Below are 13,451 nucleotides of genomic sequence, written 5' to 3' on the forward strand. Positions count from 1 at the left end.
TTTTATATGACTATAAGTTATCATTCTTTATTACTTAGGTTGTCCTAGGATAAACGTTGAAAGAGAATTAAACGAGAAGAAACGAGAGTGTTAAGAGTTTTGGCCTATACTGGAATATGGGTTTGATATTCTGTGTTGATTTATCGTTTCTAGGCACAAAAAGCTGTGAAAAAGAAATCAATGATGCAGAAAAATATTTTCTCTTTCTCCACTATGCCGTCTTTGGCAATTTCAATTCAACCTCATCTCCACTTATTTCTCCTCACCTTCCGCACCGCATCATCATGATTTATCATGCTGCATTAAGAGACTAAGAGTATTAACTGTTTGTTTATGACCCTAGTTGGAAGAAAAAAAAGGAGACACCAACGTGCTAAAGCATTACTAAATAGTGCACAACCTATGGCCTACAATATTTACGTTACAAACCATAGCGGAAAAGCTAAATAAAGCTAAAGTTATTTTAAGTGTTAATATTCAATAAAACACAAACAAAATTTGAATTTGATTATTTGATAATATTTTATTTACCATCACAATCATAAAAATACACGAAGCTGATAGAATTGTTTTTATAATTTTTTTACATGTTTTATGAATGAAAATGAGTAGGCAAGCAGCAGTTCTCACAATTAAATACTTTATTAATTGAACTGCAGTTATAAAATTTTATAATGGCTATCATATTATAACAGACTAAATTGCGAAGCCCAGATACTGAGCACTGGCAAAAGGGTGTATCGAGCACAAAAAACATAAACTGCGGTTCGGAAGGCAAGGGAAAAACACTGTGGAGATGAGGTTGAACGGAAGTTGCCGAAGGCAGGGCAGAGGAGGAAGTTGCGCCACTGAGGCAACCTTCAGAAATCAAGAGTGCGACTGAAGAAGAATAATATTACAATAAATTCCTTTCTAAAAGATATAACGTCTGCAGGTGCTCTTGAAGGAGATCGTTTTAATGTTAGTTTAGGACGTTACGCGAACTTTGGCAAATGCTTTAGCTATTTATCTTAGCAATACTTACCTCCATACCCTTCACTTAAGTAGTTATAATTATTATAAGGGATATTCCGTCCCTAGTAGTGATTACATAAAACAATAAATTTGTCGTAGCGCTGCTACGATATAAATATCGTAGTATTATATAGTTATGTTTGTTGTATGTTAATGTTTAAATGAAATGATTTTTTTTCTTTGCTTATAAAGTCAGTCAATATCAGAGTTGGCCTAGTGGCATAGACGTGCGACTCTTATTCCTGAGGTCGTAGGTTCGGTCCCTTTCTGGGCACCCATGGACTTTCTATGTTTCCCGAGCGGTGAGGGAAAACTTCACGAAGCAACTTGCTTGACGTAGGATCCATTCAAGTATTTCGTAAGCAGTTTTACTGCAATTTACATCCCCCTCCACCCCTCGTCAGCAATGTAAGCAAGTCTCTCAAAAATACTAGTACATAAACGTATTACTTTTTTTGTAGGTATCGTCAAAAATGTATTTTTTAAGCATACTCAATGAGTGCGTTATGTATAAAAAAGTAAATAATTCCATTTAATATAATCAGCACATAAGAAAATCGAAACCCCCATAATACTTGAACAGCTCCATAGACCCAAAAGGTCGGCGTGTGTCAGGTACTAGAGGCTGATCACCTACTTGCCTAATTAAGAAACGATCGCGAAACAGAAATCTGAGGCCAAGACCTAAATGGTTGTAGCGCCACTGGTTTATAAAGTCTGTTTCATATAAACCAATATAAGTCATATAGATGGCATTGTTGATGTGTCGAAACCAACATCAATGTATGTTATTTATCGCTAATCAGTGCAATTAGCCGTGTTATCAATTTATCATGTTACATCTGAATGGACATATGGGTTGTACATGCGTTTGTAGGACGATTCCAAATTGATTGTTTTAGTAAACATAATATTATTCGTGTTACGAGTCGCCATGAAATTTAACAACCACATTATGTGATTTATTTTAACTGTTAAAATATGGGTTATTTAAAATAGTTGTATGCTTCGTGTTAAATGTAATGGTATTTTTTACTATTTGCTATAAAACAGTCGATACTTAGACTTATTGAAACTGCAATGAATGGTTTAAAATAAAAATGTATAAATATTTTAAAAACGCTTACGATTATATAAGTTAAGATGCTATGTTAAGATATATCATTGCTTGTATAATCTAAAAAACTTGGCGATTAATAAGAGTGGCGGGGAGTTTATTGCCAGTTCTTCTCTTTCGTTCGACGCCCTTGATTTGAGAACTGTCAGTAAATGTAAAATAGGAAGAATTTTTGACGTTCATAAGTAGACCTAAGAACAAATGATTTTGAATTTTGAATTTTTTGAATTCTAAGATAATAGCTAAAGTTAGCCATTTTGTTCTGAAAACTATCCTTAACTATTTTTACACAGAATTCTCAAATCCACTTCTCTAGCTTCGTATACTTCGATAATCCTGAATAAGTCGGTCCATTTCCTTTGTAGAGCTTTAAGGCAATTTCCCTGATTATTTGTAATCCTTCATAAAGATATTAGTAGAAGAGGAGTGCATTGTACAGTGTAATGAGGTCCAACTTGGCATCACAGCATGGCTTCTCATTTCTTTAATTACATTTTCTTTCATGCTCAGTAGAGATTGCAGTAGCAATTATTTTTATTTAAATTATTTCCACTACATTAATTATATTCTACTAGAGATATTTTTATCGAAACCCCGATTGAGCTCAAATTAGATTTTTAAGTTTCACTTTCAGGTTTTGGTACAGAAAATTTTTGATTAATTACACCCTCGTTTGTGGAATTATGTTATGGCTTTAAACAAAATAGGTTTATCTGACTAAAATATGCTTGTAATGTTAAACACTTACGAGTGGCTCAAGTACTATGCTGGAAGAATCAATTTTAAAAACCTACTATACATACTACATATTAGTAATACACCTACTACATATTAGTATCTCAAGATATGGATGCTGAGGTCAGTCGGGATTGCACCAGATCGTCGAGTGAGCTTCGTAATCCCACGGGAAAGCGTGCTCAAGACGAGAGCGTTGGGATTTGTGGGATCATCGGATGTAACACTAGAATACTTGTTACATTTATCTGTGTGTTTATAACTATGCTATAAATTGCTTGAATTTTTTTATTTCTTTTTTAGTTCTATTAATTAAGAATAAGGATGATTTAAGTTTTATTTTGTTTATTTCTTAAAACCATATTTTAAGGATGATTTTATATTTTTTAGTTTATTTTTACTCAAAGTTTTCTTCGAATGCTATTTGTGATGAATAAAGCATAATCACGTGTTTAAAATAGTAGGAACTGATACCCATTCATAAAAATAAATCACTCTAATTCGGGATTTTAAACTCTTTACCAAGAATATTTAGACATAAATTCATAGTACAGTCTACAAAATACATAATTCTTTTCACAAATTTCCAAACACGGTCAGAAGATAAAACTCAAATAAGCGCAAAGTATCTCTATCCGTATGTCAATTTATTCATCCCCACATAACGCTTTGTCCCACACTGGATTTGTACACAATATGCACTATGCAGGTAGCAATACAAGTGGTTCACAATAAGAGCAGAATGTATTTGCCGAGCGCGATTATGCGTCTGTAGATCTCGGTGTAAGCGACTATTGTAGGTGGTGGGTAATATCCATATCGTATCCTTAAATAATGCATTGCTATGTGTGCTATGTAAGTAGGTATACTTAAAAGAAATTACGTATGGCATTTTCTGTTTAAGTGCAAAAAGCCGAGCCTCAATTAGATCTTCAAATGTTTATGTTGCATCGGTTTTGTGATAGGTTTTAATCGTGAAATTCTGTTGTGAATCCAGTTTTTTTATTTAAATTCCTGTGGTACCAGGCTCATAACAATTTGAGGAGATAAATTAGCGCCCTATACCTTTATTGCTCCGATTGCAAGTTTCGGAAATTGCAATAAAGATTATAAGAGAGAGTTAACTGGTGCTGTAATAGTCGAGGTAGGTTTTACGATCCGACTTTGCATATCCTGAGTCCTGACAGAAGCTCGAACAATAAACCAGCCGCGTGGGCATTGTAAACTGACGTCACAATTTTTATGGCCATGTAAGGTAAGAAGCTTAATCTAAGTATGAACTGCACCTGACAATATAAATAGTTTGCTTTTATCAAAAATGTTTACTGTTGTGGTTAGATGTGCGACTCTTATCCATGATGTCGTAGGCTCGGTTGCAGCTGTGCACCAATAGACTTACTTACTTACTTCGCTCGAATGGTGAAGGAAAACATGAGGAAAAAGTAGACGGCATTTATGTAGTACCGGATGCTGATCATTTACTTGCCTATTTATTTGACAAATGATCATCAAATCTGAGGCCTAGACCTAAAATATATTTGTAGTGAATAGATACGGGGGTGGCTGTCAACATCTCTGATAAGTATGCGTCATTAAATTTGACCAATCACATTCAAACGATACGCGCCATCTTTAAATTTAATTAATAAAGTTTTTTAGATTTTAGTAATGTAGTATAACAAAATGTAAATAATATTAACCCATATAAATTTTATATGTAGCCTAAGTTATGAGTAATTTAAACAAATGTGATGGTCTACTATATACTACTATACTTAAAAGATCCTAATCCTTAGGATTGATTTGCTCCAGTTCAAACAATTTGTATTAAAAAGTGGCGGAAAGTTTCTTGCCAGTTCTTCTTACCCGCTCTACGCCCTTGACTTGCGAACTGGTTGTAAATGTTAATTTACAATTGACTTAATTTGTTTTTTTGACTTTCATAAGTGTTTATGTTACCTACCTACCTATATGAATAAAGATATTTTTGAGTTTGAGTTTCTAAGCCAACGAAATTTAGTGCATATAAAATAAATAAATAAAATAGCCTTTATTGCTGAACTTATTTTTACAGTAATTTTTCTTACAAATACGTTTATAACTTTTAACAGTTTCTTTTCTTTTCATAAATCAGGTATCGGTAAACGGTCGTTTCTACATTTCAGCTTGTCTTTCGACATAGGCCTCCTCTAAAGATTTCCACTCTGTTCTATTTTTCGCTATGCGCGTCCATATTGGGCCCGCCACTTTTTTGATGTCGTCCTCCCATCTTCTAGTCTGTCTGCCTCTGTTTCTTTTACTATCTCGTGGTTGCCATTCAGTTATTATTCTCGTCCATTTCTCCTTCTTCTCTCTTATCATATGCCCAGCCCACCTCCACTTTAAGCACCTGTATGTTGTGTATGCATTCTTAAATTTTGTTTTGTTTTTGATACATTTTAGTTTAACTCGGTCTTTTCTTTTAATTCCTATTGTGCTTCTCTCCATTCCATTCTGACAAACTTTTATTTTCCTTGCTTGTTCTTCTGTCAATGCCCATGTTTGGCACCCATATAGTAAGCATGGTAAGATACACATATTGTATATTCTCCTCTTGTTCCTCATAGACATATCCTGGTTCTTCATGACTTCACTGAGTGACCAATATCTCTTCCAAGTATTAGTTATTCTTCTTTCTATTTCTTTTTGCATACATTCCTCAGTAGATATTAACTGTCCCAAATACACATACTCCTTTACATACTCTATTTCTTCATCATTTACTGTTATGGACTCTGTTTGTGAGGAGTTAGACATTACTTTTGTTTTCGTTAAGTTCATTGACAGGCCTGCCTTCTCACTTTCTTCCGCTAACTGTTGCAACATTTCCTTTAGGGTTTTCGGGTTTTCCGAAAATAAGATTAGGTCGTCTGCAAAGCGTAGGTGACTCAGATTTTCGCCATTTATATTTAGTCCTTTATTCGTCCAATCCAGATTTCTGAATATCATTTCCAGAACTGCTGCAAATATTTTTGGTGAAATTGGGTCTCCCTGGCGTACACCTCTCTCAACCGGAAATTCTTCGCCTATAGATTCTAATTTTACTTGTGTGGTGCTTTTTGTGTATACGTTTTTCAGTATCCGTATGTATTTTGCATGTACGCCTTGATCTTTTAGTGCGTCCCAGATAAATCTATGTTCAAGTGTGTCGAATGCTTTGTTGAAATCCACGAACCCTATGTAGTAAATTTTGTTATATTCTTTAAATTTCTGGAGTATTTGTCTAAGGGCGTGTATGTGGTCTATTGTTGAAAAATGTCTACGGAATCCAGCTTGTTCTTTGGGTTGATTTTCTTCAAGTGTGTTTGTGATTCTAGATAATATTATTTTTGAAAACACTTTGTAAATATTGGACATTAAACTGATTGGTCTGTAATTTGCTATATCTCCTTTGTCACCTTTTTTATGTAGTAGTATAATTGTAGATTTTGTCCAATCCTCTGGAATGTTTTCCGTATTGATAATTTCATTAAATATATCTGTAAGTCTTGGAGCGATTACTGGTAACGTTGCTTTTAGAAGTTCGTTTGTAACAAGATCAGATCCAGGGGCTTTATCGAGTTTTTGTGTATTTATTGCTTTTATGGTTTCTTCCTTCATTATTTCCGGTATATATTCTTCATTAGTTATTTCGTCGTTTTCTTTTATAGTGTCTTTCTCTTTTTGACTTCGGTATAAGTTTCGGTAGAATTCTGTAGCGATTTTTAATATTTCGAGTCTTTTACCTGTACTATTACCATCTTTCTTTCTCATACTTGGTATCCAGTCCTTTTTGTAGTTTAACTCCTTCAATGCCTTTTTTATTCCTCCTGTCTTTTCTATGTAACTTTTCATTGTATTAGATCTTTTAGTTTTTCTTTCTTTCCTAAGTTGTTCACTGATCTTTTTGCTTACTTCTGTTACTCTTTGGCGGTTTCCTTTAATTTCCTTTTGTCGTAAAAGTTCTTTTCGTTCTTGTAATAATTGTTTGATTGTAAGTGAGACTTCTTTCTTGATACTTTTGTTTGTTTTTCTGGTTACTGTTTTTAGTTGATTTAGTAATAGGTTGTACTTTTCTTGTATCGATGGATATTCTTTCTTCTCTAATTCCGCGGCATCTAGAGATGTTTGAAGATTATTAAGTAATAGTTTAGGGTCACCTGAGTATTGTACCGCTAATTGTTTATTTTGAAATCGTCTTGTTTTCTTGAACATTCCTGACATCGCAACTCGAACCATCCTATGGTCTGTGTGGAAGTTTAAATTGTTTATGATCGAAATGTTCTTGAAGGCTTTTCTATTATTAGACATAATAAAATCGATTTCATTCTTATATTGTCCATTGGGTGAGATCCATGTCCATTTTTTTGATGGTTTCCTTTTATAAAAACTGTTTAGAATACTTAATCTGTTTTCCAGTGCAAAGTTTACTAGTCTTGTTCCGTTTTTGCTTCTATTTCCATACCCATAGTTTCCTATGGTATTTTCTTCCCCACTATTTTGAATCCCAATTTGTCCATTAAAGTCTCCCATCACGATGACGTTTTTGTGTGCGTTATCAATAGCGTTTTGGAGATTTTCATAGAATTCCTCAATTGTTTTTACGTCCTCTTTTTTATCAGATTCAGTTGGTGAATATGCCTGTATAATAGACCATCTCTCTTCTTTATCTCCGTTCACGGGCAGTTTTATATTAAGGATTGCAATACGTTCCGAGAATCCACTAAGTTCTTCTATGTTGTTGACTAGATTTACTTTCACCATGAATCCAACTCCATACAGCCCGGGCGTCTCCCCTTTATAATGTAGTACGTATTTGCCATGGTTTTCTATACCTTCTCCAAATCTGCGCATTTCGCTAATACCTATAATATCCCACTTTAACTCTTCTATTGCCAGCTCTAGTTCTTGGAGTTTTTCAGGTGTTCTAAGAGATCGACAGTTAATAGTTGCTATGTGGATGTCATTTACTTTGTTTTTCATGTTAGTGTTATTTTTTTCCTTTAGAGGGTCGTGGTCATTTTTCCCCACGATGACCAGTCGGCTTGGGGAAGTATTTTGTTTTGTTATTTTATGTTGGTTCATGTTGAGCTGTTTATTTTTCCGTTTACCGACAGTTAATTGTTATTCTTTGTTAGTTGTTGTCTTAGCGGGAAGAGACGAAAGAGAATTAGCTCTAATCCTCATTACGTCGAAAGCATTTGGTCTATTGTTAATCGGCGGCATTAGAGTTTGTTGTTTCCTTGGTTGAGCATTGTTTTGTGGGGATGATGATGTTTCTCTTTTGCGCTTTTCCTTATTTATGTTAGTATTTTTTCCTTTTACTACTAGTTTGTCAAATTTCAGGTACGCGATATTTCCCTTTTCTCTCTCCTCTTTTAGCTGCGCCTGCAACGTTTTCCTTTTCTCTATTACTTCCTTTGTGTAGTCTTCTGTAACATATACATTTTTGAAGTTTTTCTTCTTTCCCATAACTTCATTCTTCTTCCATTCGCTCGTAAAGGAAATCAGAATTGGTCTTGGTTTTCCAGAAGACTTTCCCTTTCCTAGACGATATATTTTGTTTATCTCATGTTCTTGTAATTGTATGTCAAGGTCAGTTTTGAAAATATGTATTGTATTTTGTATTAATTCTTGTGTAGACCTTTCGCCTTCATTTACTCCAAACATTATCAAATTGTTTTGCTTCTTTCCTCTTTTTAAACTTTCTACTTCCTTTTCGAGATTTTCTACTTTTATTTTTAAGTTTCTATTTTCTGTTATAATAGGTTGAAGTTTTTCGTCTAATCTCTCCATTATATTATTTGTTATCGAATCTTTCAATTCTATTGTTTGGTTCAAGATTTCATTCTTCATTTTATCAAACAATAGTTGAAACTGATCCTCCATTCTTGTAAACTAAATCTGCGTGTTATGGAACGTAATTAGTGGTAGTTTTTATTTACTTGCTCTGGCAACACTAGTTAGCTGTTACTGTGACAAGTGTCAATGTCATTGATCTTTTGTCTATGCTCAATATGATTGGTGGATTTCTAACCTCTAATTATCACTTTTTGGAGATACTTTTGTTGAAATTCAAGAACTTACGTGATATTGTGTGAAATCGGTAGTTCCACTACACGGACGACACTTCAATTTGTGTTTTGTGACGTCGCAGTCTCAAGAACAGTGTACGAAATTATTTTTTAGCACTCAATAATACGGAGCTACACAATTACGATGCTTACAGTATGACAGCCCTGTGCTAAAGTGCATATTAGTGCATATAACGAAAACTAATGAACAGTTGATTTGCAAGTTTTAGCATGTGACGTGCGCGAAAACGGATGAAATTGCTAAAATTGATTTCACAGACATTCACCGAGCGCAAAGCCAGTGACATATTTTATCTTCACTATTTATGCGATACGAAAAAGTTTTTGTTATTTTTCAACCAAAATATTTCGTCTGGGCTTAGCCTTCGCTTATAAAATGTAAATACGGGCTATGAAATATTTGATCATTCATAGAGCTTTGTTCTCTGAGGTCTTTGTTTATGTGAAAACGAAAAAGCAATTTTTTTAACTTAATAGGATCGTACCATGTTTTGTTTGTCACGTGGGAATTAATATATTTCGAGTGAAAATGTTTTCCACGCCGCATTGATTCTTTTATGGAATTCGTTAAAAATTATAAATCTTAACTTAAGTAATTTGATTCTTCCCTTTCACTAGTGCGTTGATTAATTTAAATACCCCGAAGAAATGAACTAAATTTTTTATAATTAATTTTACATATGTAAACTAAAACTTTGAATCTAAATCATTTAAAAACTTTTTAGCAAATGAAACGCTAATAAACTCAAAAATGTAAACTCAAAGTTGATTTAAAATTCGATGCCCCTTCACAATTTAAATTTGAAAAGTTGCCCCGTCCGATGCCGACATTAAAAGGGGTATTACTTATGAATCAATAGTTAATGAGTATCAATGGAGGCTTTTGAAACTTGAAGGCTCTGTGTGCAGTCTCCGCGCATCATTAATATTGAAACTTACTCCTTAGTCCATTGTCTCTAGAGTGGTCTGTCTTTATACCTAAAGTCCGCCAGCGGAAACGACTGCTCATTTCCTTTGCGCGAAGTTTTCCTTAATATTATATTAGCTTTGAAATAATATTTCCGTTCATTGCATTTAAAATGATGCAGCTTATTTATACTGGTTAAGAGAAAGTACACGTTTTAGTTGCCTTAATATTGCCAGCATTAATTAAATTGTAAACGCTGTGTAATTTGCTCTTGAATGTAAACATCTATTTGATTAATTTCGTTGAGTATTATAAATGGGAATGTCAAGTTACGCCTTTGGACGTCGATCTTAGGGCCTCATATAGCATATAATAGTATAGTATAGTATAGTAAACAAATCATGCTGTTAATTGCAATTTTTTTTAAATAACGTCAATACTATTAAACTAACACAAAATTTAAAGTGAATTGTTTCATATGATGCATTCACCGCCCATATATGATTTAAATCGATGAATATCGAAGCGTTTAGAAGCTTCATAGTAATTGTTGAGGTCATTAATATTTACGATTATATCTTGGCTCAGATTGACGCGGTATCGTCTTCGGCAGGAGATATCGGTTTAATCCGATCGACGTCTTTACGATACGATACGTCATAAACTGCATACGGGCTTAGATATCCCACTATGCAAGTTTGATTCGTACAAGATACTCAAAATTATATAAGTACTTTCATGAAGAATTTTTGCTTTTATTTTTACAAATAACACTTTCTTTTTTATTTGTGAGAAAATCGGTATTTTTAAAACCCAAAAACCGAGCTTAATAATCATCAACTTGCAGAAAATAAAATTTATGCATGTATCTTTACTTAGATATGAAAAATTAGGACCTAGACTAACTTAATACTAATAAAAGTCTAAACTAATTTACTAATAACAATATTTAACATAAGAAACTCTATTTATGGACAGACAAATTCAAATGGTTTTGTCCATTTTAGCCTTCTCTCACGTCCCACATTCACCTGATGGTGGAGCCTATGTTCGCGGGCTCCAGAAGTATTTTCTTACCATCCTGGCGACGTCCGACACATAAATGAAGCCAGCGATAAATGAAGATAGAAAATACTTAAACCGAAACTGGGAAAGGTAGGTAGGTAGCAAAAATAGTGCTGTTTATAATAACTAAATTTAAATGTTATAAAATACAGAAACTCATTTTTAAATACTACTATTGACACTGCTTGATTTTGGTTCAAATCCCTCAAACTGCAGTCGTAAAAATTTACAAATGTTAAGTTGATTGTAAACCTTAATATTTATACACCTGCACGGGTTATATATTGTAATTAAACCCCTCTTTTATAAAGAGAACCTTCTATATAATAACAACTGTTGCACGAATTCATAAGTATCCATCGACTCGCTCTGAATCAAATTCAAAGGCGCTTTTTGAAAGATACAGTGAATGGGGCGTACGTGCTTACATTAACCTATAGGTAACTTTACACTTATAGTGTTAGGCTCAGCGCATACAATGTAGCTATGAAAGTATATAGGTGGTCTTTTGTGCCACCTCTTATCTAGCCTCTTGTAGTGCGCCGCCTGGCTCTCATAATGATGCATCTAGAAACACCTAAAACCGGGTGCATTTTTACACTGTTTTTACTTTCGTCTCAACTGTGGCTAGTAATTAATTTTGAATTATGTTCGAAAAGTGTTTAAAAATGGAACAGTGTTGGTGTTCCATTTTTAAACACTTCCTTTATCACAAATGTTTATGGTTTAAATTGTTCTTGGAAAAGAAGTTATTAATTCATAGTTTATTAAAAAACTTTAAAGAACTGAAATGTTTTCAATTTAGAGTATAAAAAACGTGTACTAATAATAAAAATGAATAATCGCAAGCAAAAGTACAAATTAAATTGCGCTATGATTGATAGCCGAATGAATTACTAAACAAAACTGCACGTATTTATGTCGCATTGCATTTGAAATTGGATAACGCATAATGTGGTATAAGGCTATGAATAAATAATGCATTTACCTAATTGATCTATTGGAATAGCTTTTGCATATCTAGAATCTAATATATTGATTTGAAAATCCAATACTAATAAAATATTTAAATGAAATCAATTGAGTTAGTGAATACCAATCAGGTATGCAATTAGAAAGAGTAGGTACAAAGGTGTTTTGAAATTTTAATGTTACATGCATTTGTCATTTAAGTAAATACTTTGATACAAACAAAATAGGCTTTATATTTACAAAGATTGAGTGAAGACTTCACTTCTTGAAATTATATAGGCAAAGCCTACGTCGATTAATTATTTTATACATGTTTTTTCCCTTTACATATTAAAACGCTTCTATGACACAGACGGACATCAAACCCACGTACGTTAATAAAGCTGACATTGCTAATTGTGAAACGGTTGATGAAATTCGGTAGTTTGTTTGCATATACGAATTTTGTAATATTACCACCAAAGTTTAACCCAAAACTCGTTCCCAAATGAATCATAACTTCACCAACTAATTATGTTAACTAAATACAGTTTTAAAACACTAAGAATCTTCAATTACGCAGTTATACACGTAATGAAGTTGGAACTTAAGTCAAGTCTCATTATATACACTGACTTTACTCTCATTAGCGGCAAAGTATTTACAATAAAACTTTCGGAGTTCTACTAGTTCACTTTGTTAGGCGAGACTTATCTAAATACTGGGAATACAACACAAGATAACTAACAATTTACTTTGTTTGAGATTTCATGAAGAAGTAGTGGATTGAAAAAAAATGTTTTTCCATTTACTATACATGATAAGATTTTCTAGAAGCGTGCATTTCTAAAAAGGATGTATTCCCGGGCTCTCTGGCACTGTCCATGGGTGGTAGTACTACCAAGTATCAGGTGAGGCACCTGCCCTGTACATGAAGAAAATATTCTCAATATGCATTTCTGTCTGGTAGTCTGATTTGTAAGGACAAATGTTTGTAATAGATTTTTAATCTTCCATTTAAATCTGTGGTGATCTTATTTTAATACCTCAAAACTACTCGTCCCTTATTTAGAAAACTATTTAACAGAGAATACAAAAACGTACAGAATTTATTTATCTTACTTATAAATGAGGAGTATAAATTATTATTATCTTATACATGAGTTCATATTGTAATAATCTACAGTTTGTTCATTGTTAAACGCAGATGTTTTCTCTTACAACAAAGATGTCCACAGAGTATAATATTTATAAATGTTACGTCAACAAAAGGAAGAAAAATAAACAATGGAAGCCGCAAGTGGCATACGATTCTCCGGTGTTGCATGGTCCTACTTAATGAGGCCCCTAGCGGCTGTGATATATCTTCTTACGAGGTACAGCTATTTGCAGTAAAAATCTCAATAGGAAATAAAGCATCATTTTAACTCCAACCACCGAGAGAGAAATAAATAACAATAATAAGAAAGGAAGGAAATTCTAAAATGTATGACGTTACTTTATACGATTTTTTGTGACTTATATCGAGCATTCACAGCTAACAATTGTC

General features: G+C 33.3%; 2 protein-coding genes across 9 annotated transcripts in view; both read right to left on the reverse strand.

The window, feature by feature from the left end:
* Window positions 1–13,451, reverse strand: part of LOC110994641 (RNA-binding protein Musashi homolog Rbp6) — a 437,627-nt gene that overhangs the window by 33,734 nt on the left and 390,442 nt on the right. The gene's annotated exons all lie outside the window — the stretch shown is intronic.
* Window positions 5,992–9,119, reverse strand: LOC123689332. Its single transcript, XM_045628822.1, has one exon. It carries the CDS (start codon window positions 8,771–8,773, stop codon window positions 8,009–8,011), a length of 765 nt encoding a protein of 254 aa, XP_045484778.1. The 5' UTR covers window positions 8,774–9,119; the 3' UTR covers window positions 5,992–8,008.

Source organism: Pieris rapae, chromosome 7 (genome assembly GCF_905147795.1).
Source record: "Pieris rapae chromosome 7, ilPieRapa1.1, whole genome shotgun sequence".
NCBI lineage: Eukaryota > Metazoa > Arthropoda > Insecta > Lepidoptera > Pieridae > Pieris > Pieris rapae.